This window comes from Podarcis gaigeae, assembly GCF_964106915.1.
Source record: "Podarcis gaigeae genome assembly, chromosome: 8".
Lineage (NCBI taxonomy): Eukaryota > Metazoa > Chordata > Lepidosauria > Squamata > Lacertidae > Podarcis > Podarcis gaigeae.
Window position 1 is genome coordinate 49,746,599 of NC_139684.1, and position 26,904 is coordinate 49,773,502.

Sequence of the window (26,904 nt, forward strand, 5' to 3'; positions counted from 1 at the left end):
TCCCTATGGATGAAGCCTGGGAGAGACAGAAAGGCTTGGATGGCCACATCCCCGCCCCCCCAGGCCTGAGGTTCCCCACGCTTGGCCTAGTCTTTTGACAGTGCTCTATTCCTCAGTCAGCTCAGATAGTGTCTGGACCGGCTCAGGTTCCACCTCCAATCTAATTGCCTCCCAAACCAATTCATTTGACTGTGTTCTTTCCCAAACCAGTGGGCTCAGGATCTTATTTCTGATATAAAAACATTTAGCAAATGTACTTAATTCATTGAAGCTAGAAGAAAAGATAAGGAAGGGTCCCTGCCAGGCTTCAGGTCAGATGGTGTCAGTGGATTACTGGTGAATTTCACTTCCTTTAATTCATCTCAAAAAAGAAGATTTTTGCCTCTTGGCTTGTGGGTGAGCATTTGTTCCATTCCCAGCCCTGCTTCAGTTTAATATCAAAAACGCATTCTCCATCTTGCAAGGTAGCATAATATCCTGTGGAAGAGATAAAAGGCAAACGCCAGGAAATTGAAGAGAGAGGGAGAGAAAAACAGCAACATCAGATTAGTGGGAGAAACAAAGTAATGAAATGTTCATTGTTAATAGTATTAATTGAAGTTTTGCAACTCTCCTCACCCATCCCTCTTACAAATACAGGCAAAACGCAAGTGTATTATACCCAGATGTATGCTGAATAAAAAGTTTAACTTTGACCAAAAGGATTTTGGCTCTTAACTAATCATGTGTGCTTTGAGGTCTGTGGCTGGGAAAGGGATGGTTAAGAGCACTCTTGGCTTTTAACCATCTTTCCAACTTTTATAGTGCAGGTCTCATTGCAGGTTTGATTACTGATAGGCACAGCGGTGGTTGATGCCTATTGAAACTTTTAGGGCGGAAGGCCGACAGTAGATGGAGCCTTTGCTCAGGTGGAGGTGTCAACTGATTCTAGTTTTGTCCCCCTCCTCCTCCCTGCTGAGTTCGACAAGGGCAACACTGAGAAAAGGAGGAAGCTGGCAGGCAGATCCACGCCCCCAGTAGGCGGGCAGGAAGGTGGAGGCATGGAAAGGAGGGCAGACTAATGTTGGTGGGGCAGTGGCCCATTCTGTGTAATGGATCAGATGCCATATCATACATCCAATGTAAAACAGCAGTTGAAACTCTGTTACAAGGTATATAATATAATATAATATAATATAATATAATATAATAATAATATTTTGAGTCAACATATTTTTGCAATTTCAACTGAACACAGCAGGAAACTGATAACACCTCAGTATCCCTTACTGGGTTTTTTAGCTTTTAAAAAAAGGTCACAAAATGTTCTTCCTTGGCTTTCCTAGTGACTGAGTCGTACAATGATCAGAACTAGGGCAATTACTGCTGTCATACGCTGCTTGAATTAAAACATTCTGTGTGACTAGCAAAACAAAACAATTTTTTAGCTCATCCTGCTAGTGTTTCAATTGGACCTGCCTAGCTGGTTTCATTTCGTCATTATTCTTTCAGTAAAAGAAACATCTGCAGGACTGTCTCAATTTAAATGTGTGTGGCTGGTCCACATATGAAGGATCATCACACAATGCCTGTAACATCGTGATAAATTCCACACATGGACATTCTCACTTAAGCTCCAATTGCTCTACACATTTAAAGCAGTATGGTACCACTCTAAACAGTCATGGCTTCTCCCAAAGAATCCTGGGAACTGTAGTTTGTTAAGGGTGCTGAGAGTTGTTAGGAGACCACAATTCACCCATTCACAGAGCTAAAATTTTCAGAATGCCCAGCAATGAAGGATTGATTGTTAAATCACTCTGGGAATTGTAGCTCTGTGAGGGGAAACAGGGGTATCCTAACAACTCATAGTTGGACCTTAAGCCTTTTCTCTGCCTGTTCTGCTTTGCAATCTGATTTCTTAAGCCTAACCATCAAGTGGGTAGCGAAATAAGGGACATTCTATCATCTCTGGACCCCTTTCCAGATTAGTTTACGCCTCTGCTGTTGGTATCACTATTTTTGGCCAAGGGCAGAAGGGTGGTCATTAAAGAGGGGTTTAAATCTCTCAAACGTTGCACTGTTCTTCTAAAGTCATTACCTAGGGAGACTGTTAATTTGGCTTTGTTGTGGAGGGGGGAAATGCCAGGATGAGTCATTATAGTGTTATTAATCTCTGAACCTCCAAGGCAGGCTCTTTCATTCTCATTTCCTAGCTCAAATGCTACTTTTTCTTTTCTCAAAAGTGGATTGGTGGTTTTATAAGAAGTATTGCATATGGGTACCTTCAGAGCCAGCCCTACCATTAGGGAGAGTGAGACACTGCCTTGGGCGGCAAATGCTGGAAGGCAGCAGCTATTGTCCTTGGATGCAGTATTGAAATAAGATGTAATGGCTAGACTAGTCACCCTCTGCACTGTAAAAAACAGAGAAGTGCAAGGTTTGAAGGATGGCTGTGTTTTACTTCACATATTATTTCAGAAAGGGCCAGTCGGGTAAGTTCATGTTTAAATGCACACTGAACAGAATTTCTCCATCACCTTTAATGGAGAATTACATGAGCAAGTTGGCACTGCACTCCTAATACCCTGGGCTGATCCAGCAAACAAGAATGCACATGCATAGCCTTTTAAAGGAAGCTAGAATCCTGCTGGGATCAGGGTGCTCTTTGATTCTTTTTCTCCCTGAACTATGAATCTAGAAGCAGACATTCTATGAGGCTACAATCAAAGGAGAGAAGGGAATCGGAATTCTTTCTGTCAACACATTTGATTGCAAAGCTCCATTTAGCTGCTTCACATCCTGAACTGCTTTCATTCAAGTGGACAGTAAAACAACTTAGTAACTTTAAGAGTGGGTGCCTGGATTTGCTTGTTTTCTTCTTCGGAACATAGGGAACTAACTGCCTGATACTGAGTCAAACCCTTGGGTTCATCTAGCTCAGAATTGTCTACAATGACTGACAGTGGCCAGTGTGGTGTAGTGGTTAAGAGCGGTAGACTCGTAATCTGGTGAACCAGGTTTGCGTCTCCGCTCCTCCACATGCAGCTGCTGGGTGACCTTGGGCCAGTCACACTTCTTTGAAGTCTCTCAGCCCCACTCACCTCACAGAGTGTTTGTTGTGGGGGAGGAAGGGAAAGGAGAATGTTAGCTGCTTTGAGACTCCTTCGGGTAGTGATAAAGTGGGATATCAAATTCAAACTCTTCTCTTCTTCTCTAGGTCAGGGGGCATTCCCATACCGACATGGAGGTACCAGATATTGAATCTGGAACCCTTCGCATGCAAAGCAAATGCTCTAACACAGGAGTTATGATCATAGAACTGGAAGGGACCCAATGGTCATCTAGTCCAACCCCTGCAATGCAGGAATCTCCTTGCAGTCTCTTCCTCCCTTTTTTATTTTTTTGGCCGTAACATTTAGATTGCATGTCTACAGGCAGGGACCATCTTGTTGGGAGGCTGCTTACGTATGCACCTCTGCAAAAGAGGAAATGCTCCACCAAAAAAGAAGATAGAAGCGTCTCCACCATCGTTCTGCCCAGACACTGATGTCCAGCGCCAAGGGCCTTCTGGAAGTTCCCTCACTGCGAGAAGCCAAGTTACAGGGAACCAGGCAGAGGGCCTTCTCGGTAGTGGCGCCCACCCTGTGGAACGCCCTCCCATCAGATGTCAAAGAGAGAAACAACTACCTGACATTTAGAAGACATCTGAAGGCAGCCCTGTTTAAGGAAGTTTTTAATGTGTAACATTTTAATGTATTTTTAATCTTTGTTGGAAGCCACCCAGAGTGGTTGGGGAGACCCAGCCAGATGGGTGGGGTACAAATAATAAATAATAGTATTATTACTACTACTATAATTTAAACAGAAATACACCCCATCCCACCAAAGACGGAAGACTGTGACCTGGTGTGTCTGTTAGCTAGCTGCTGGTGGGCAACTTCAGGACCCTTCCTGATTTCCCTTCTTTTGGTTCTTTATCTTTAAGACAGATTTGGGGTAGACAGTCCTTCAACTACAGGATGCAGGTCATGCTTGCGGGCATCCCATAGGCAACTGGTTGGCTGCTCTGAGAACAGGATACTGGACTGGGCCTTTGGCCAGATCCAGCTGCAGGCCTCGTCTTATGTTCCTTTGTAAAGTAGGACGACTATGCTGCCTGGTTTGTTCTTGATCTTATCTAAGCCACTCTGGAAGCCTTTTCAGCTGAAAAGAGGGATAAAAATACTTTATAAACAAACAAAAACTTCAGGAAGGCTTGCCTGGAACCTACGTCATCATCCTTTGGGCACCAAAGTCTCCATGTCTGTTAAGGACTTTTAATCCGAAAAAAATGGGTTTTACTGCTGTTTTTACCTGTCACTTTAACGAAGAAAATGCTATTGCTGTTGTCACGGAACTGCCATCAGCTCAGAGGCGAGAAGTGGAAGGGCAGTTGTGTTATAGGGAACCTCCGAAAATCTTGAGAAGCAGTTTCTCCTCTGGCGAGGAGGGAAGCCCCACCTCCAGTGAAGTGGTGGGAGCAGGAGATGCCAGGGAGAGCCTCAACACTGCGCCTAAACAAACCAGAGGGGAGGGAAGTACCCCTTTGCCAGCACCCATGCTGCACAGTAGGTTTAGGCACAGGTAAGGGAGGAGAAGGTTGGGGGTCACGCGACTGTTATGCTGGATGGAGGAGGTATAAGGATCACCCACTTCCAGATTCTGCTAGCGAGTGAGCCAGACATGAACTTGCGACGCTCTTCACTGTAAATAATTTGCACTAATAATAAAGCCTGGAAAAGACAGGTCAGAGTCTTGCCTGTTTGCTCTCGAGCAACCACACCACCACCTGACAGCTGTATTGTTCTTCTGCACAGCCCCCTGTGCAGACCTTTACAAGCCGCAAGGTTGATCTGATTCTCAGGGGTTGCATAGGCTCACCTATTGTCACAGCTATTCGGTAAGAGAAATATAAAGATGGCTCTTTTTAAACTCCCATTGACAATGAATGGTTCTTTGCAGTTAATTTAGCCTGGGTTGTGTCCGTGGAAATTACACAATTTCCATGGATGAGGAGCAGGAATGTACCCTCAGGAATGCAGTTTAAACAGCAGCATCACCAAGATGTCCATTCAGGGTTAAAAGGGGTGGCAGTGCATATAGGCAAGAACCACATCCATTGCTGTGCTTACTTATGTCTTGGTCCCACTATCCACTGGCATGTGGCCCCTGAAAGCTTCATTAAACAGAAGCTCTGGAAATTCCTGCTAATAGGGATAGCTCTGTTGGTAGAACATGAGACTCAGGGTCGTGGGTTTGAGCCCCACGTTGGGCAAAAGATTCCTGAAGTGCAGGGGGTTGGACTAGATGACCCTCATGGTCCCTTCCAGCTCCACAACACTATTATTCTATTCAGTATTGTTTAATTTTACCCAGTTTACACCATCACGATGGGAAATGTTTCTGACACTTAACTAGGAACCATAGTTCTAGAGAGCCGTTGCGGTGCAGTTGTGGGACTAGAACTGGCGAGACCCGGGTTCAAATCCCTACCCAGTCATGAAACTCACTTGGTGACCTTGCTCCAGTGGCTTTTTCTCAGCCCAACCTACCTCACAGGGTTACTGTGAGAATAAAATGGGCCTGAAGAAGAGCACATGTAAACTACCTTGAGTTCCTTGGAAGGAAGATGTGGCATGAATGTAGTAACTGGTTAAATAGATGGAACTTGCATTTGCATTTATAATTTGTGACGATGCGCTTTCTTTTCCCCTCACCCCTTTATAATCAGGAGTCTTGAAGGCAAGAACGGGAAGCCTCATCGTGTGGGGAATATGCTCAACGTCTTCTGGGCTCCCAAGCCTGGCAGAAATCAAATTGGGGAGGAGCGTAGTGTCTCTTTCTCTTTAACGGACTGTAGATAATCAGCGAGGTGCTCGCAAGAGACCACACTCTGGAGAAAATCCAACCTGTCCCCAATTAGAGCATTTCACTGAGACTATTATTTTCTGAAATTATGCACTGGGACTCAATCCTCCAAGGATCCAGAAAAAAAAAATAGTAGCTCTGCAGCAGCCACTGCTTCTCCAGACGAACTATTACTGGTGGTTAGGGATGAGGGACAGATTCAGTGGAGTTCACATATAAAAGCCAATCTAACTACTTCACACTTTCTGAAACAGTACAGGAACTGAAACACAGCCATCCTTTAAATTCAGGTCTCTGAATTTTGCAATGCAGTTCAAGGCATGTTGTTAGGGTAAAATGTACATAGAAGTGCAAATATTAGTGCAATGAACAAAATACATATATTAGGGGTCATTGGTTTGGGGGGGGAGTGTATCAGGCAAAATTGCATGCAAATGTGTATATTAGGAGAAATTAACATCAGAATGCTGATGGATTTCCATGAGGACTTACTTTTTTAAAAAAACTGATGAGGAAATGAGATTGGAAAAATGAGAAACCAAGAGAAACTGCAATTGACAGATTTCCTCATCCCTACCGATGGTGAAAGTGGATCTTATAGTCTAGAGCTGGTGAACACGAAGATAGACTAAGGCTGTATTATCTTGTGGGCAGCCATGTGCTTTTAGGAAAGCCACAAGCATGACAGGGAATCAACAGCCCTCTGCCACGTCAATCACTATCAACCATCCCTAACTTGAATTTTGTCTATGTCACTTTTAAGGTCATCTAAGCGTGTGGCCAACACATTTTATGGCTATGAATTAATTGGACATTGTGTGAAGAAGTGATTTCTTTGATATGTGCAGAAGATGCTGTTAATAATTTTCATTTCAATAATACACCTAGTATTATGGGAGAAAAGGAACAAATTATCTCTATCCACTCTCTCAACACCATGTATGTGGATGTTCCTCCTTTATGACAGCAGACTAGTTTAGATGGCTCTACCATCCTCATCAGTTTTCATGATTCTGTGCTTTTACGAGTTTTCCCATTTTAGAATTGAGCCCTCTGTCTTTTGTTGTCAGACTGTGCAGAAGCTGAGACATTTGTAGGTGCAGGTAGAATTTCAGTCATCCTCCTTAAGGCCACTTCCCACTTTGCATATACTAACCTACCAACAGCATCAGGGGAAGCGATCTTTTCAGGGGGGGAATTAACCCCTGTTAAGTGACAAAGCTAATTGGCAATAGAAACTCTACACTCCTGCCAAATTCATCTGTTGAAATCAGATCATTGCGTTGTCCACAACAATATAGGTTTTGGATTTTGAACAAGGAACAAACATAGAGTGCATACATGTTTTTGAACCTTCTCCTAATGAGGCTTCTGTGCTTATAACAGTCGCATGACAGATATACATTTTACTGGTGAAACTTTTTCTTATTTGAACCCCAACCACAACAATAACATTTTCAGAGCTTGTTACACCATCTGTTTGACCCAGGAATAATGAGGTGATTTCTACACTGTTAACCCAGCAGCAAACGCAAGAGCAAATTTGGAAGGTTAAGGCTCAAGTCAGCTATTCTTATTGCTGATTTTCCAATTTCTATTCTAAAGTGTCTTTGGACCTGCACAGGGAACCCAGGATTTTGTTTTAAACCTTGGATTACAAATTTAAAAGCAAGACCAGAAACTGGAGACAGAAATATATATTTATGATAATTTAATCAATTGTTGTTAGCTGATGGAGAATCTTTGCTGGAAAATGTGGACAACACATTGTGTTACATTGTCAATAATGTGTTACAATGCATTGTCCCCCTGAAGATGCATTGTCATTGACTATATGCTGGTCCATTGCGACATTGTAAATCTGATAGTGGACTTTAGAATTGAGACGCACACTGAAAGTGATAACCAACCACTGGTGATGTCTGTAAATTTAAACTTTGATTTAGAAAAAACTAATTGTAACAACACAAATTGTTGTCAACATGAGCAAATGACCCAATTAAAATGCTCCCAGAAAATGAGTGTAGCAGTCGGGCAAAAACTTACAGTTGATTTTGCAAACCAGGTAATCTTTAATCTAAAGAACATCAATTCTTGTAGTGACATTATGGAAGAATACAGTCATACCTCGGGTTAAATTCGCTTCAGGTTGAACGTTTTCAGGTTGCGTCCCATGGCGACCCGGAAGTAACGGAATGGGTTACTTCCGGGTTTCGCTGCTCGCGCATGCTCAGAAGACACTCAGAATGACATCACGTGCATGCGCAGACACGGCGAATTGAGACCCATGCACACACAGACACAGGTTGCGTTCTGCTCATGATGCGAACGGGGCTCCGGAACGGATCCCGTTCGCATCCAGAGGTACCACTGTATAGTGAAATCTTCAAAACATTTGAAGAGCTTAACACTCCACCAAACGTCAGGTCACTTAAAAACAGAACTAGTCCCTGGTTCGATGATGAATGTCTTCAACTTAAAAGAAAATTGCACCAAATTTTCAAAAATAACCGTACCAAACTAGAACCTTTCTTCTTCAATGAAAAAAGAAAACATCACCTTGTTCTGGCCGAAAAGAAATAAAATATGCCACCCCAAAATGGTCCCAATTACCTGACTCCATCCAAAACAAAAATAACAAATCATTTTGGTTGATAGTATATGGAGGTCTGGAAGCTGGCAACCAATCAGCTGTCCCATTGCGGATGTTTTTTTAATGTGCCGGACACAGTAGAACATATAATTTTCTACTGTCCATTCCACAACCAGCTGCGCAGATGCATGCTATCCCATTTTCTGGGTAGTCTAACATCATGGCACAATGAAAATATCAGATTCTATCTGTCTGACATTAACCCAGAAGTAACTCAGGGTGGCTGAGTTTTTATCAATAGTATTTCTTAGAGTGGTGAATGGCAATACTTAACGGGAAGAAACTCCAATGAAAATCCTTGTTATTACATATTTTTACATGGCTGTTTATTTGCATATATTTTAAAATTTTATATATAGATGTTCTATGATGGTCTATATTTGTAATGCCTAATAAAGGTTTGGCGAAGTACGTACAATGCATTGTAACAGTTGTCACAAAGTTCTTCCTAAGGTTTAGCTGGAATCTCCTTTCTTGTAATTTGAATCCACTGTTTTGGGTCCTACCCTCTGGAGGCGAAAACAAGCTTGCTCCATCTTTCATGTGATAGATATTTGAAGATGGCTATCATATATCCTCTCAGCCTCCTCTTTTCCCAATTCCTTCAACTGTTCCACATAAAGTTTTGTTTCCAGACCCTTTATCATCTTGTCAATATCCTTCTCAAAATGAGATGCCCCAAACCAGTAGTCCAGGAGTGGTCTGACCAAGGCAGAATAAAATTGTATTATTACTATTACTTCCTTTGATCCGAACTCTATACTTTCATTTAACAGAATGTCTCTGTTTTGTCTGGCTCCTAAGCAGGTGAATCTTAAATTCTGAAGGAGTCTATTTCATTCAGTATTTTCTACATACACTTACTGGCAGTGAGTCTCCAGAGTTTCAGATGGGAATCTTCCACAGCTCTACTCAGAGATGGTACTTGGGACCTTTTGCAGGCAAAGTGTTTGCTCTACCACTGAGCCAATGATCCTCGGTCCAATATTTTATGTTTTTCTTCACGAGGAATGCAGTGAATCAAGGGAAAGGGACCAGCTGTTTATATCAATAGGTGCACTTCACCTCATTACTTTACTGGACTGGACAAGGCTACGCACAAGCTGAATCCTACATAAGTAGCTCACATAAAAGGAGTATTATGTAGCATATCTATAAATATCCATTTTATTTTTAATTCATAACTCTGCCAGCTACTGGCTGCTGGCCCAGGAATGACGAACTCAATACCAGGCTCCCTCGCAACAATGTGAAGTGTGCCAACCACTGCTTCTTTGTAAATAAATACAATATGCAAACCAGTCTTGCATGCATCTATGTATGTGTATGTGTGTACACACACACACAGAGAGAGAGAGAGAGAGAGAGAGAGAGAGAGAGAGAGAGAGAGAGACTTAGAATCATAGAACTATAGAGTTGGAAGGATTTGAGGGTCATTTAGTCCAACCCATTGCAAGGCAAGGAGTAGATCATACAGGACAGATGACCATCCAACCTCTACTTAAAATCTTACGAGAAAGGAGAGTCCACCACCTCTCGGAGGAGTCTTTTCCAATGTTGAACAGCTCTTGCTGTCAGAACCAAAGACATTAGTCAGTTTGCTTGCCTGAAAGCCTGTCCATCTGAAAACCTATCCTTATGTGTCACACATACACATCAGCAAGCAAGTTGGTCTCTCCTACCCAATACACAAGCTTTATAAAGGATATGGGCACACTTCAGGCAAGGAACTTTACAAGTTGAAACTGTCAGGTGCAGTTACTATACCACATTAAACTCTTGCACATTTAAAGTATCTTCTAAGGACAACTTTGCCTGTTTGGGGTTTATTTTTTATCTCCACATAATACTCCTTACATTCATCTATTTATAAAAGTATTTATATACCACAATATCAAAAATGATCAGGGCAGTTCACAACAACATTATATAAACAATAAAACACACTTAAAACAGCACAAAATATTCATTAAAAAAAGGTTCCAAGATGTGTAAGGCTTCACTGACAGGGAAACATGACTTTGCAGACAATTGATTGTGCCCTCCAGATGTTGTTGGACTACAAATCCTAACATCCCTGACCTTGGCCATGCTGGCTGGGGGTGATGGGAGTTGTAGTCCATCAAGATCTGGAGGGCATCCCATTAGCTACCCAGATTTATTCCAAAAGAGTTGTCTGTAACTCCACATCACACAAACACATACAGTCCTCACAGTGCCCTATTATAAGACATTTCATTTTATTGCCGTGGATTCCCATTTCAGATACAATCATGAGCTGCAGCATCTCCAAATTATAACCTCACATGATGGCAGTATAGCGCGCCATAAATGCCAATATCTTGATTTAATGTGGTGATCCAGGGAGCATGATATTGCAAGCACCATAACGTAGCACAGCTCATGTATAAAACACCTTTACGATGGGATTTTATTAGCGTTGACATTAGAATTAGAAGCGAGAAACTGACGATGGGAAAAGAGCCTGCGAAAACTTAAGATTGCAAATGGGTTGAGAAAAAGGCAGCAGCCCCAAACCATGAAGTTTAAGGAGAAGAGCTGCAGCTCAGTGGTACAGCATCTGCTTTTCTGGCAGAAGGTCCCAGGTTGAATGCCCAGCACGTCCGGGTCAGGCTGAGAAAGCCTCCTGCCTAAAAACCCTGGAAAGCTGCTGAAAGCCAGTGTGGACAATAGTGAGCTGGCTGGACCAACAGTCCAATTTAGTTTAACGTAGGTTTTCTATGTTGCAAAGTATGAATATGTTCTAAGTGTGAAGAACTCAGAGCTAGATTATAAGAAATCAACAAAAGACAAGAGCTTTCTTTGCAAAAGATTATAGGCTTTTTCATATTATCCAGTTTATAAATATATAGACCAAGCAGGTAGATATAGATATAGATTCATAGAGTTGGAAGGGACCCTGAGGATCATCTAGTCCAAGCCCCTGCAATGCAGGGATATGCAGCTGTCCCTTACGGGAATCAAACCTGCAACCTTGGTATTATCAGCACCACGCTCTAGCCAACTGAGCTGGGTAGCAACCAACCAACCAACCAAGGGCAATAAGTAAGCAAGGTCAAGCAGTTATCAGTCTAGCACTCTAAGGCTGTTTATAAGTCAAAACTGTTTCTTGCAGGCAGATGAAATTACAGTGGAACCCTAACCCCGGGTGGTATTCAACTAAGTTTTAGTCAGAGCAGCCCTTTTGAAATTAATTACAAAGTTAGGTCCGTTAATTCCAGTGGGTCTACTCTGAGCGAAATGGGCCGTGCTGTGTTAATATATGTCCATTCAGCCTTTTCTTTTCTATTTAACTTTTTATCTTGTGGATAAACTAAGCATTATTAAAAAGTGTGTGACTTCAGAGCCCATCAAATACTTTTTTGCTGGTCATCCACCGCCCCCAATCCAGTATCATCAGAGTTAAGTTCTTTTCCCACCAAACACAGGAGCATTAATGCACTCAGCTGTTTGTTTGCACCTCCTGCTGGGGTTGCACACATGACGTTTCAGGGTTGTGTTTTGACAGGTGTGCTGAGCAAATAGGATGGTTCTTTATGCCTCTGACCATCTGACTTGATATTTTTTGAAAGCAACTTGCAGATAACCAGGCATTTATCTAAGAGCTTTTATTTCCAAAAGGAAATGGAGTGAGATCTGAAGCTCCTAACATATCAGTTAAAACCAAGGCCATGTGTATACTCCAGTAAAGAAATGCACTATGATGTAGTGGCTGCAATATTCAACTTCCCTAGTCTCTGCTTTCTTGCTTTCTTTTTCAAAGCAGCCTCCAAAAGTCTCAGGGAAAAGCTCTTCCCAGCCTTGCTCCCAAGAGATCCTTTTAATATGAGATACCAGGGACTGAACCTGGGACCTTCCACAGGCAAATCATGCACTCACCCACTGAGCTATCATTCCTCTCCGCAGAAAAACTCAAGAAGCAATTATACTCCACCAAGGCTATCAATGGCTTCTAGTGAGGATGGCCATATGCTACCCTCAAGGTTCAAAGTAGCATGTCACCTAGTGTTGGGGAGAATGAGTAGGACAGATTTATTGTCTTGGCATCCTATTTGTGGGTTTCCTACAGACATCTGGTTGGCCACTGCAGGACAGAGGATGATGGAATAAATAGCTTGATCTAGCAGGGCTCTTTAAAAAATGTTAAGTCTCAACCAAATAATTAAAGTGCACTGAACAGTTGCCAACATCGCAGCCATTTTTATTGCAAATGTTTTGGATTTAAATAGTTTTCTTTATTTAGGTACCCAGAAGACATGAGACAACACACTCCTTTGGCCATCCATATGTTGCCCAGTCCTCAGTTCTATCTATGGTTCTGAAGTTCTCATTTTTCGTCTTATCTCTTCTGCATGTGCTTGGCTCCTGGCTCTGTTTTCTTGATACTGGCAGGAAAAACAAGGCGATAAATGAATAATAGATAAGTCATGTCACTACATTAAAAATGCAGCATGGGTTTATCACTCGAAAAGGAAATACATGGGTTTTTTGTAGAACACAAATTACATTTGCATTGGTTGGGGCGGGGACCACCACCAAAGCAGCCCACTAAGGTTATTATTTAATTTGCATCTTTAGCTACTCCATTTGTTTTAGGCTGAACAGAGTTTTCAAAAGTGAACAGCAACAACACAGCTCTTTCCACAGCTCCATATGCTTTCTGAGACTTCAAGGGAACACTCTGTGTACATTTTTAAACCATGAGGGCTAACTAACCTTGCCAAAGGATCTGAACAATGATTGCCCAGTATCCATTTTTGGAGGAAGGTGTGTGAGCAGGTTGTGGCAATGCAGGTTCTGTGGGATGGGTGTGGGTGGGTTAAACAAATTGTCTAGATCCTCTCCAGCCTGGATTTTGACACTGAATCATCCCAGGTGGATGATTTCTGATGGGAGACAGCTTAGGGGAATATGAGTTCAAATGCTTTTGTAAAATTCCAGCAGGACCCCTAGACTCAAGAGCAGGGGTTCCCAAACTTTTTCAGGCCATGCTTGGTTTCATAAACTCATCCCCAATGCCCCCTACCTGGCCCTACAAAAAGCATCATTCAGAAGAGCTGTTTGCATGACTTAGTAAATATAACAACACCATAAAATTCAAAACAGTAATAACTAATTGCACATTTATTCAAAACCAAATTAATACTATTTAGTTCAATTAATTCAATGAAACTGTGGAAATTGATCCAGTGATACCAACATTTCAAAGTCTGTTAGTCATTTACACCTCCAGCCATCCCCTTGCCTCTTAGTATCCCCATAGATAATCCCACTGCCCTTCCTGGGATTGGTACAGCCCACCTTGGGAACCACTTAGGAAGGCACAAATAGGAATAGGAAGGCACACAACTGAAAGGGGTATTTGGGAATATTTCAGTGGTCCGGCCTCACTGTCTGTGGCTTACCTCTTTCTTTAAGCATTGCCTCATTTCTTTGTCAAAATCATTGCAACGACCAAAATATCTCATGATGGAGTGCTGAGAAACAGGACCACAGTAATAATAAATTATACAAATAAATACACCAAGTCTTCTCATGTCATTTGTATATCACAAAAAATAGCATAATAGTTTTGAAGTAGTATCTACAAGATATGATTCATTATTAGCGGTCAATGTACAAGTTATTTGTTTGTGAATTGGTTTAAACAAAAGCAAAAGTGAAGGGGAAAGAGGATAGAACAGGATTAACAGATAACATTTAATATTGCACACCTAAACAGGAGTCCTTGTGGTTGTGCTTAGATTATGTATGAGTAAAAGTCATTTTGGGAGTGCGAGTGACGCTGTGGGTAAAACCTCAGCGCCTAGGACTTGCCGATCGCATGGTCGGTGGTTCGAATCCCCGCGGCAGGGTGAGCTCCCGTCGTTCGGTCCCAGCTCCTGCCCACCTAGCAGTTCGAAAGCACCCTTAAGTGCAAGTAGATAAAAGGTACCGCTTTATAGCGGGAAGGTAAACGGCGTTTCCGTGTGCTGCTCTGGTGCTTGTTCGCCAGAGCAGCTCCGTCACGCTAGCCACGTGACCCGGAAGTGTCTCCGGACAGCGCTGGCCCCCAGCCTCTTAAGTGAGATGGGCGCACAACCCTAGAGTCTGTCAAGACTGGCCCGTACGGGCAGGGGTACCTTTACCTTTTTAAAAGTCATTTTCCCTCTTATGTTGCCAATGAAATAATACAAAGTGTTGATGGACGTGGGAAGGGGGTTCAAAGTGAAGATGATAATTTATGTTGAAATTTATGGTAATCCATAATCAGTCATGCGGGATTGCCTTTCCAACTCCCCCTCCCCCCAAAAAATCTGTAAAATGGAGGTTGTGGCACTTCTGACAACATGGGTCAAACCAAGACAAAGGCATTTGTTTCATGACGGTGTATGTTAATTAGCTGACCAAGGCTACGACGCCAGTGTTTTGTTTTTTATTCATTGCATACATACCGGTACCTTTCTGCCAAGATAGTTTACAATTTAAAATATGAAAACAAACCCACAGTACAAAATATTCTCCAGCCGACTTCAGGACCTTCACTCCCTAACCCAGGCTTACTCACTTCTTGCTTCCCTCAGAGCACCCAGGTCTTAATTTGCTGAAAGAAAGGTGGGGCATAAGAGGGTGGGGCTGCCACCTCACTCCTATCAGGTCCTTGCTGGTTCCTTCAGGAGCTGGTGGTTAACCCTGGGCCTGGCTTCCTAACTTCCTGTTGTTGTCATCACCAACAGCTGTATGACACCATGCTTGTGTTTTTATACTTGTAAACCGCTTAGAAGCCTATTTTTGTATTAAGTGGGATATAAGAGAATACTAATAGTAACAGCTACTTATTTTCTTTTCACCTCGTGATTGACACTCCCCCTGCCAACCACCGGAAAGGGAAAGGGCAGGAAGTGGGTGGGGGTGGAGTGTAGGCATTGTTCCTGGACACACATCCCAAGAGAGGCCTTGAGTAGTTGAACCAGCAGTTGATAGATTTTCCCCAACCCAAATCTAAAGACTCTCATCCATAGTTGCTGCACCCGTAGAATACATAGGAAGCTGTCTGGTTCACATGTCAAACCACAGTATAGTGTGGAAGCGCAACATGCAGGCTCAAAGAGAGCATATTGCAGTCACTTTGCTCTTTGTTGGTCATTTGGCTGATGCACTAAGCTTAATGGGCTTGTGGTTTAGCTCTCTCAGACAAACCATGCATAGGACAAACCATGGTTATGCTGCATAAACTATTAAATTTAGTTACCTCATGTCACAGAGCCAGAGCAATGCTTCCTGCCCCCCTCTAAACAGGCTAATGTCATTTTTACGTGTGCACACATACGTATTCACTGGATTGTTTGTTTGTTTGTTTGTTTGTTTGTTTGTTTGTTTGTTTGTTTGTTTGAACCACTTGCCCCTCCAATTTGGCTCAATCCTAACCACAACCAGTTCAATGCTTACTACAGCAGTAAGTCACAAAAGCCTTTTGGAGCCTAGGCACCAGTTCAGTACAGGACTGTATAACTGTTTCAAAATTATTGGCAGCTGCATTGAATTTGTATGCTGGTTTCCACCCCACTTCCTATACTTCCCTTGTATTAATCTCAATAAAAGCATGTTTCCAAAGTCCTAACATGAAACAATCAATGGACCATATAAGTTAACTAAGAAACAGAGGGAAGTTCTTTTGTAAGTAGTATTTAGAAAATAAAGAAATTTATTTTCGGGACCTGGACCACAAATGCAGATATTCTACTTCCTTCTGCAGGAAACTATTTTCAGCTAATTAACTCTTTATTGTTGCTTCTACATGCACAGCTAGTGAACAGCTAGCAATTTTTAACGTGTCAGATGCATCATCTGCATCTTCATACTGAGAGTAAAAGATCCTTCCTTCCTTCCTTGGCTGTGCTTCCATTTCTCTTCTTCCAGCAATCAAATATAGGTTTCAAGTAGGACCGATCATAAACCACATCTTGTTAACCTATAATTATATGTAACATTTCACCTAGCCTTTCTAAAACATGAAAGGATTAGAGCTGTTCATGAATATTAATTCCGAAAAAAGGCTCCCTTGCAGCCATGGCCAGGCAGGAATGTTACCGCAGATGAATTCTACCGAGCAACAAAAGGCAGCTCTTAATTACCCACCATGGCGTAATTAGGTGGTAGCAGCAGCAGCAAAGTTCTCATTGCTTGAAGAGAACAACTGCAGCCAAGGAGTCGGATGGGCGATACAAGGCCCATGGCTACAGGACACCCTTGCAATCTGACTTCTCCATCTTATTTGAGAGTCGTAAGCACCTAGCAACTCCCTCCCACCCAAAACCTAACCCAGCAACTGCCTTACAGGCAAATTCTCTCAGCATTAATTTTGAAAAGGCTTGTGTGGCAAGCCCAGCACTTTGATTGCTCTTAATGCACCAGCTGATAAACCCGTCTGTACGTACCTGCAGTAATATGGATGCTTCTGGATGTTACATTATATTGAGAAAGAAAAGGGTAAACAAAATTGTCTCTTGTGAAAATGGACAAACCTGCACAAGTGCTGAATCAGTTTAACCTGCTGAACTGTGTGTGCCGCTGAGCCAAGGAGAGAGAGACAGAGAAAGAAAGAAGAGTGAGTGAGAGCTGCTCTTTAGGATGTATTTAGCTATTTCATGGTCATACTGCCCAAAGGCCGTCTCCTCTATCTGTAGAGTTCTGGGATAATCCCTTTCTATCAGGATACATTTCAGTGTGCTTTGAGTTTAGGCAGAAGTCCTACCTCTTTGTGGCACTCCTTGAGCAGACGGATAATAAGGTTGCATTCTTCGCTGTGCAGATGAGGAGACAGATCTGGGTGCATCGCAAATTAAGGAGAGCTCATGAGCAAAATCTGAAGTCTTCCACCTGTCAATATTGTGATACATTTTTATACCCAAGGGAATGCCAGATAGGGCATCTTGCCCTATGTATATTTCTTAGCGAAAGATCAGAACCAAAGCATGATTATACAGTAAAGTACTATTTGCATTTGGCTCCTAATCTTTTGTAAAATCAGAGAATCTATAGTGAGCGATTAATTAATCAGTTTAATAACGATAATATTTTTCATTTATTAACTGCTTCCTACAAGACAGTTAGGGAAGCAGGTGGTGCTGTGGTCTAAACCACTGAGCCTAGGGCTTGCTGATCGGAAGGTCGGCAGTTCAAATCCCTGCAACGGAGTGAGCTCCCGTGCTCGGTCCCTGCCCCTGCCAACCTAGCTGTTTGAAAGCACGTCAAAGTGCAAGTAAATAAATAGGTACCGCTCAGGTGGGAAGGTAAACAGCGTTTCTGTGCGCTGCTCTGGTTTCGCCAGAAGTGGCTTAGTCATGCTGGCCACACGACCCAGAAAAACTGCCTTCGGACAACGTTGGCTCCCTCGGCCAGTAGAGCGAGATAAGCGCCACAACCCCAGAGTCGTTCGCGACTGGACTTAACGGTCAGGGGTCCTTTACTTTTACAAGACAGTTTCTTTAAGCAACTTACATTATATAAAATACACAACTGCCTGTGTATAATTTAAACCCAAATACATAGAATAAAACATAATAGAACAGAGATGTATTGAGGAGTTTATCCAACAACAAAAGTAAAACCTGACCCTACTTGTAGATGTACAATACGGATAGGCAATGAATCATACCACAGTACAATGACGATGACAACAACAACACAACAACCAGAACAACATAATTTAGTTCATGTTCTACAATGGGTTGGTGATTTTAGTTCAGCTCATCAACTGAGAGCAATTCCTCTTTTTCCTTTTTGCCCAATTAAAGGTTCTACATAGTGGAAAAACCTTATATACTCGCTTATCAACAGATAAAATAGGCCAGGAGCCAACAAATTAGGAAACTGGTTCTGTGAGCTCAAAGAGCAGCAAATTGGTTTTGAAACCATAGGGAGTTTCATATAGTTTATGATGCATCCCAGACACATAGGGAATGGGGAGAGCATCAGCTGCCCAAGTAAATCAGTCCCATTGGGCTAGTTTAAGCCCCTTGTATGAACCCACAGCTGCAATCCTAATAGGCACATTTGAGCTTAAGTCCCACTGAACTGAGGGTAACTCATTCCCGAATACTTGTGCAAAAGTCTGCGCTGCAGGACTGGCTCTTTGGATTCTAGCCATAAATCACTGCAAATTTAGTTTTAAATAGAACTGGATCCTCTGAGCCCCACATACATAATGATGAAGAGAATCAGTAGATTAGGCAAGGACTCCTTTTGAAGAAAGACTTAAAAAAAAAAATGGCAGAGAACACAGTTGTCTGATAAAGCACAATTTGTTCAAAATATGTTGAAATTCATACGTCGGGTATCAATACATTTATCCCCAGTATCTGTTGGGCTTCTCTGTGTGTCCCTTGCCCGCCCCCAATGTAGCTTCTTTGGGGTGACCTTTTGCTACTAGTTTCTGCTCTGCCACACCTCAGCCTCCATTAATCATTTTTTCAAAGCTGAATCTCTATTTCCACCTCATCCCTGTTAACTATACAAGAATAGAGCAGCAGTAAATGTCTCAGCTTCTGGCTGCCTGGGTATGTGCACCACTAACCGTGCTTTCAACACGTATCTCTAGGCATCAAGGTGCGCAAGTGCTTCAAAAAGTAATCAAGAAGTAAATCTTCCTGCAAGGCTTTCAAGGTTGACCTCAAGGGTCTAGCCATAAGCCCAGGGTATCAGAAATACCAAGCCTGAACAACCAACTTTAATAAACCTGATCTATCGGGTGTTTTTGTGATTGTATAGTATATAGAGAAGGGAGCATGACCTTGGGATAATTTTCCTGTACCCATCTTGAAAGCTATTCAGCTTTGGCAAGTTAGAGGCAACCTTCAAAATGAGATAAGGAAGGGCTGTCACACCCCTCTGAGCTTTTAGGGTGAGCGAGAAATCGGAAGCTAGCCAGCCAAGAAGACATATACCAAAGTGGTAAATGGAACAGATAAGAATGTAAAAACCTGAGAAGGTAAGAACAAAGGCCTGTTTAGGTTTCGCATCTTGCTTCTCACCCATGCCAGCGAGAAGGCCAAAAGCAAGGCACAAGCACAATGTGTGGGCCTCTACTTTGGACAAAGCCCCTTTTGGAGAGATTTTGAACAGACGTGAAGAACGGCTCCTATAAAGTAGCCCAAAGATCATTTGGTAGCTCCCGAAACTACAGAACAAATTCAGAAGGTACAAGAACATAAGAAGAACCCTGCAGGATCAGGCCAGTGGCCTATCTAGTCCAGCATCCTCTTCTCACAGCAGCCAACCAGGGGCCTATGAGAAGCTCCCAAGCAGGACCCGAACACAAGAGCACTCTCCCCTCCTGAGGTTTCCAGCATCTGGTATTCAGAAGCATGCTGTTTCTGAGCAGGGACAGAGCACAGCCATCAGGGTTAGTAGCCTTTGGAGCAGTTAATAGCCAAAGAGTGTCTTATGTTTGAGGATGGGAAAGGAAAAAAATATAGATAAACTGGAAATATAGATAATATAGATAAACTGGAAATATAGATAATATAGATAAAACTATATAGATAATATAGATAAAACCATATAGATAATATAGATAAAAATATAGATAAATCTATCACAGATAGAGTATCTATCACAAAGCATTGCCTTGTACTCATTTCTCTCCAGGGAGGGAGGGGGAAGAACCAAAGAGAACAAGAAAGAAAATAAGAGCCTGGCTAGGTCAGAGCGTAAAAAGAAACCTCCTGGGTCAGACCAAAAGGCCTGATCTAGCCCAGTTTCCTGTGTCCCACAGTGACCAATCAGAAGCAATAGCACTCTTCTCTTGTGAAGCCTAAGAACTGCTATTCAGACAAATGCTTCCTCCTGATACTGGAAGTGCATATAACCAGCGTGACTATGACCATAGCCATGTTTTTTATATTATTATTTAAAAGGAGATTTTAAACAACGCCTTCAAGCTTAACACAGTTTAAGAACTGGTATTAGTAACGTAGTTCCAACGCCTGCAATTTATCAAATACAACCATCAAACTTGTTAAATTTACACGCAGAAAATAAAATGCACTGGACTTGGATGCATAGAATAAAGAAGATAAACATTTGTAGTGGACAATGCAACATAACATAAGGGACTTCCAGGTCAAAACATATAAAGCTACAACAACGGGATTTTGGCTCTGTTCCAATAGCTAGCAAACTTTTTTTAAAAAGTAGTTTGTTTAAGAAAGAAAAACTTCAGTTCATTTTCTTCTTTGGCAGGGAAAAATGGCTGAAGCACTTTTTACGTTGACAAAACAAAATATAAGGTTTGCACGTGATACATAAATACAAACCCCTGCTCACCTGTGAAGCTTATAGCATAGCCTTGGGCAAATCACTGTCTCCCAGGACAACTTACTTCATAGCATTGTTGTGAGGATATGTAAGTAATTTAAACATTGGAGAGCTGCTGCCAGTCAGTGTAGGGAAGAGCTTTCCTAACTGTTTGTTGTGACACACTAGTATGTCGGCTGCAGTGTGTAGGTGTGTTGCGGGAACACTCCCCATGCTTCTCCCAGGGCTAGAAAGGGGTTAGTTTAGCCTCCATTTTGCTAGTAAAATTGAATTACTGAGTTGCAAAATTATGCATGTCTAAAAAGTGTGTCACCAACACAAAAAAGGTCTGGTGTAGGGAATACTGAGCTAAGTGGATCAAATGTCTGCCTCCGTATAAGGCAGCTATTTCTAACCTTTGAAAGCCTGGAACAATATAAAAATTAGTACTTACCTGGGAAATCTGACTTGTGCGCCTGCTGTTATCCGTCAATTCACAACTGTGGGGAGGAACATGAATGGCATTTAAAAAAAATCAAAATCAAAATTCTGTCTGCTCAACTTTTTTTTTTTAAGTTACTGCAGTTTGTGATTGTGTATATATGCTTACTATTGCAAGGACAGGAAGTCAGAATTCAATTAAAAACCTACAAAATCAGAATGTTTACAGAAAACTTGGACCTTGATAAAAACAGGTCCCACTTTATAGAACTTGGACTTTGGTAAAACTATGTAAGTTTAAAATCAGATGGATATTTTCAGGAAACGCACAAGGCTTGAAGCCAGTAAAGGAAGGAAAGAAGGAATGTTTGTTTGTTTGTGTACACATGCAAGCGCGTATGTATGTGTGAGAAAATTATTTGGTACTCCAACAACTGCATAATTTTTTATATATAATAGTTTTTGCAACACAATATTGGATACATCAAGTTAACATTCCAGCATAGGTTTCTACATTCCCTGGGTGTCATCTTTCTGAAACTATTATTACTTGGAAAGATGCAATGGCGATTGGTGAAATTTTTATTGCTATTATTTATTAAATTTGTATACTGCCCTTCATCTGAAGATCACAGGGGAGTGAAAAGCAAGAAAGGTTTACTGTACTGTGTTATACTACTATACTGCACTCACTGACAGGATAAAGGTGCAAAAGGCACACAGAGATGCAGTTATTGACCATAACATTGTTAATTTGTTATAATATAAAGAGAGGCCATAGCTCACTGGTAGAGCACAAGCATTGCATGCAAAAGATCCCACACAACTTTGATATCTGTCCCGGGCCAAGGTCCTAGTAGACAGTGTCAGGTGGTGCTGTGGTCTAAACCACTGAGCCTAGGGCTTGTCGATTGGAAAGTCAGCGGTATGAATCCCCGCAACGGGGTGAGCTCCCATTGCTCAGTCCCTGCTTCTGCCAACCTAGCAGTTCGAAAGTGCAAGTAAATGAATAGGTACCACTCCGGCAGGAAGGTAAACGGCGTTTCTGTGCGCTGCTCTGGTTTCGCCAGAAGCGGCTTAGTCATGCTGGCCACATGACCCGGAAAAACTGCCTGCGGACAAACGTTAGCTCCCTTGGCCAGTTAAGCAAGATGAGCGCCACAACCCCAGAGTCGTTTGCGACTGGACTTAACTGTCAGGGGTCCTTTACCTTTTTAAGACTCGGGAGACCCAGTTTCAAATCCTCTCTTGGCCATAGAGTTAATTGGGTGACCCTGGGCCAGTTCTCTCTCGCAGCCAAACATACTTCTCAGGATTGCTGTGAGGATAAAATTAAGCTGGAGACTCTGCGTATTGTCCTGAGCTGCTCAAGAGAAAGGCAAAATAAAACAGAAATGAAATAAATTTGGAAAGGGGCCATAGCTCAGTGGTAGCATGTCTGCTTTGGATGAAAAACGTCTCAGGTTCAATCCCTGGCATCTTCAGGTAGGGCTGGGAGAAACTCCACATGGAACCCTAGACAGCCACTGCCAGTCAGTGTAGACAATACAGGTCTAGATGAATGAACAAGTTGATATGATATAAGGCAGCTTTCTGTCTGAGACCCCTGAGATCAACTTCTGGGGCAGAACAGACAATACTGAGCTAGCAGATTTTTAGCCTTTGACAAGTGAAGGGTTGTAATTCAGTGGTAGGGCATCTGCTTTGCATGCAGACGTTTGCAGGTTCAGTCCCTGGCATCTCCTGGTAAAACTGGGAATGTGTCGTGTTTGAAACCCTCGAGAGCCACTGCCCAGTACTCTGAGCCACATGGGCCATTCACCTGACTCAGTATAAGGCAGCTTCCTATATTCAGATAATTAGTGGTGTATCAGAGCAAGTATTATTCGCATTGCATCTACACATGTGCAGTGGCTGCATCGCCCTCTCCTCATCATACAAAGCAAAGGGGGAGGGACAACAACTGCATATACACACATACACACACAGCTTCATCCCCAGATGTCTGTTTGCACTCTGCTACTGAGTTATTATGCCAGTGCCTTGCTCCAACCATTCTCTCTTTCCACAGTCAAATCATTCTGCACCACTGAGTTCGCAGAAGAAAATGAGGAAGACTGTTCTGTCAAACTTCAAGAGATGATTTATTTATATTGATCACAAAGCAGCATTATCTCGGCTCAATACACTTAACCTCAGGATATTAAGGAGCCCCCACAGAAATGGCATTTCTCTTCTTCCTCAGGAGGGAGCGCTGTTCAATAAATAGTAGGCTGCCAGGATTTTTTTTACTCTCTTACAGAATGAATGGAACAGCTTCATGTCCCCTAAGGAGACCTAACCGTCTACTCTCAGTATATAGGTTTGACAAAATGGGCTAATAGTGAACTCCTTCTCCGAATCAGATTCTTTAAGTGGCTTAAGTGACACCACAAAGACACACACACATACAAAGGAAGTATCAGGCACCTTGGAGGAACCTCGGAGTTTGCAGAAATACAGAAACCCCTCAGACTTATACAACTCAAAAATTATTTTTAAAAACTGCATGCCTCAGACGGTGATATAGGTATTACAGAAAATTTTATTGATAATTTTTCAGTCTGTATCAGAACATTTTCTGTTGTCCTACAGGGTGATCTAATTTAGCATGCTTATTTTATTTGTATTTGGCAAACGAAGCTAAACACTTTGAACTGCCAAGATTGCCTTGTATATATTCACAGTTGCCATGCATTAATCATTATTAACGAAATTATGAAATGGAAAAACTTCCACAGGAAAAGGAAGTACTGAAAGAATTTGTACTCCATGTCACTGGTGTCAGACTTACATAGTACTGTATTGTGATATTTCACTGTGCAGCACAATAGTTACTTAGCCAGCAGTGTTACAGCTGCAGCCAGGCTTTGCTCCTTTCACCACAGAAACAAGAAAGGCAGATTAAAAATGAATAGTTAGACGTGAAAAATCTACACTTTAAAGATGGGAAGTGTGAAAAAAGCCTCTGAGGGATTGCAGAAAGCCTGACATGGCTGTGGGTGAACAGGTTTACATAGCAACTGTTTGCTAACTAGCAAGAGTTTTCATCATCTTTTTAAGGAAGATGGGATCATTTCTCACTGAAAATGGCATAAATGTAGGAAAGCTTCCGCCAAGCCTGATTTAACTTCCAGTCCTGGTGTGATTAATATGCACCATTATATTTCTCTCTCTAAAAGCAGGCTGTGAGTTGGTTTCTATTTAAATGCACATAGAAGCTATATACAACCCACAGGACAACAACAAAGTGTATATAAGAATGACCACAAGGTGGTGCCATGGCCAAGAAAAGCAAGCATAACTATTAAGATGCTTTTCTAGTAACCACCACTATAAAATTCATTCATTCAAACAGTGCTTCTATTCCATTTGTAGAATTCTGCTGCCGGAAAGCTCGGAGTGACCCAAATTTATACATAGGCTAGTTTTTGTTCAATATACAAGGTTTAGCCACACCATAAGCTACTTTAAGATCCCAACCTTTTCCACCAAAATTACAGTTTCAGAAGCCAGTCATACTGCAGAATGTGGTGCACAAAGTGTTGTTGTTGTTGATTTGATTTCTTAGCCATCCTTCACAATAAGGTCCCAGGGTGGATTATAGCAATATTACAAACAAATTACAGTCAAGAGAACTGGGTGGGTCCTAAAAATACATAGCTCAGGTGCTAAAGGCGAGGGTAAAGTGATGTATCTTCAACATACAATCGAAACTATATAGTATAAGTGCCAGACACACCTCTGTGGTGAGCTAATTCCACAACTAAGGGGCTGGCACAGAGAATGCCCTCTCCCACCAAAGCCTGCTTATAGTATATAAAATCATAGTCAATAAAAGAATAATAGAAGGTAAAAGTACAAATCCAGCATAGCTACTCATTTCCCAACACAATATGGCAAGGGAGGGGAGAGCTTTATTAGGACAACAGGTGGCGCTGTGGGTTAAAGCCTCAGCGCCTAGGACTTGCCGATCGAAAGGTCGGCGGTTCGAATCCCTGTGGCGGGGTGCGCTCCCGCTGCTCGGTCCCAGCGCCTGCCAACCTAGCAGTTCCAAAGCACCTCCGGGTGCAAGTAGATAAATAGGGACCGCTTACCAGCGGGAAGGTAAACGGCGTTTCCGTGTGCGGCTCTGGCTCGCCAGAGCAGCGATGTCACGCTGGCCACGTGACCCGGAAGTGTCTCCGGACAGCGCTGGCCCCTGGCCTCTTGAGTGAGATGGGCGCACAACCCCAGAGTCTGTCAAGACTGGCCCGTACGGGCAGGGGTACCTTTACCTTTACCTTTACAATGCAGTGAGGGACACGGGTGGCACTGTGGGTAAAACCTCAGCGCCTAGGACTTGCCGATCGCATGGTCAGCGGTTCAAATCCCCGCGGTGGGGTGTGCTCCTGTCGTTCGGTCCCAGCGCCTGCCAACCTAGCAGTTTGAAAGCACCCCCGGGTGCAAGTAGATAAATAGGGACCGCTTACCAGCGGGAAGGTAAACGGCGTTCCGTGTGCTGCGCTGGCTCGCCAGATGCAGCTTGTCACACTGGCCACGTGACCCGGAAGTGTCTGCGGACAGCGCTGGCTCCTGGCCTCTAGAGTGAGATGAGCGCACAACCCTAGAGTCTGGCAAGACTGGCCCGTACGGGCAGGGGTACCTTTACCTTTACCATGCAGTGAGCAAGCCTAGTTTGAGATTTTTTGCTGTTCCTAATATTGTTTTTAATCACAGTTTTCGTGAGAACATACTAGCATACGGACACATCATAAATCTAATCCATTTTCAAAGTGTACAGAAAAATACATAAATGTAAGAACAAAAGGACTGAAAGTACATCTTCGCACAGCATACAGTACTGTATTGTTTTTTAAGACTGGGTTTTATAAAAGCACAGCACACAGTTAAAACTATGGAACTATAAAACTATACCATCAACATGGGTAGCAAATTCATGTTGAATTACGCTACCTACGGCTGGGTTCCATCTCCACTGTCAAAGGATCTCCATTCAGATCCTGCTTTCAGGCTTCCCACAGGTTTGCCACTGAGAGAAAATGATGTTATGCTATATACAGGCCATTGGTCTGATCCAGCAGGCTCTTCTTATTCTCTTAAACAGCAATCAATCAAACAATCAATCAATAAAATCCTGATTTGCTATAACAACTAAAGAACTGAAATTCCAGAAATATTAGTACTCCCCATTCCTCTTGGCTGGAGGAGATATGAATGGCATAAATGTGTCCCTCCACTCCATTAATTTCAATGGATCTGCGCTGAATATGATTTGGTCAGATACAAATCAACTTATATTACATATATACATTACATAATTTCCCCATGATATAATACAATAGATATAACCGAGCAGTCAACAGAATTCAACATCCTTGCCATTCTTATTCTTCCTCCTCTCTCACATTTTCGCTCAAAGTCACACAAACACCCGCTTACTGAAGACCCCGCTTCACACCTACCTACCTAAGTTCTGCAAAACTCCCTGCACGCCTGGAACAGACGGAAATTCAAAGAAAGGGCAAAACCCGGATGTAAGCTTCGTTCAGACCCGGAAGTTATTGTTTCTTGACCACTTCCGT

General features: G+C 42.5%; 1 protein-coding gene and 1 long non-coding RNA gene across 2 annotated transcripts; both read right to left on the reverse strand.

Annotated features, from left to right (window-relative positions):
• Nucleotides 1-337: 337 nt before the first annotated feature.
• Nucleotides 338-10,155, reverse strand: LOC310850561. Its single transcript, XR_014567366.1, has 2 exons — nt 10,076-10,155; nt 338-477 (listed from the first exon to the last, which is right to left on the reverse strand). It is a non-coding gene; the product is annotated as an uncharacterized lncRNA (long non-coding RNA).
• A 2,588-nt stretch (nt 10,156-12,743) lies between these two features.
• CMC2 (C-X9-C motif containing 2) lies at nt 12,744-26,893 on the reverse strand. The gene is made up of 5 exons (XM_083752080.1): nt 26,789-26,893; nt 21,294-21,339; nt 17,298-17,422; nt 13,969-14,040; nt 12,744-12,948 (listed from the first exon to the last, which is right to left on the reverse strand). Exons 3-5 carry the CDS (start codon nt 17,376-17,378, stop codon nt 12,874-12,876), a joined length of 228 nt encoding a protein of 75 aa, XP_083608206.1. The 5' UTR covers nt 17,379-17,422; nt 21,294-21,339; nt 26,789-26,893; the 3' UTR covers nt 12,744-12,873.
• Between the last annotated feature and the right edge of the window lie 11 nt (nt 26,894-26,904).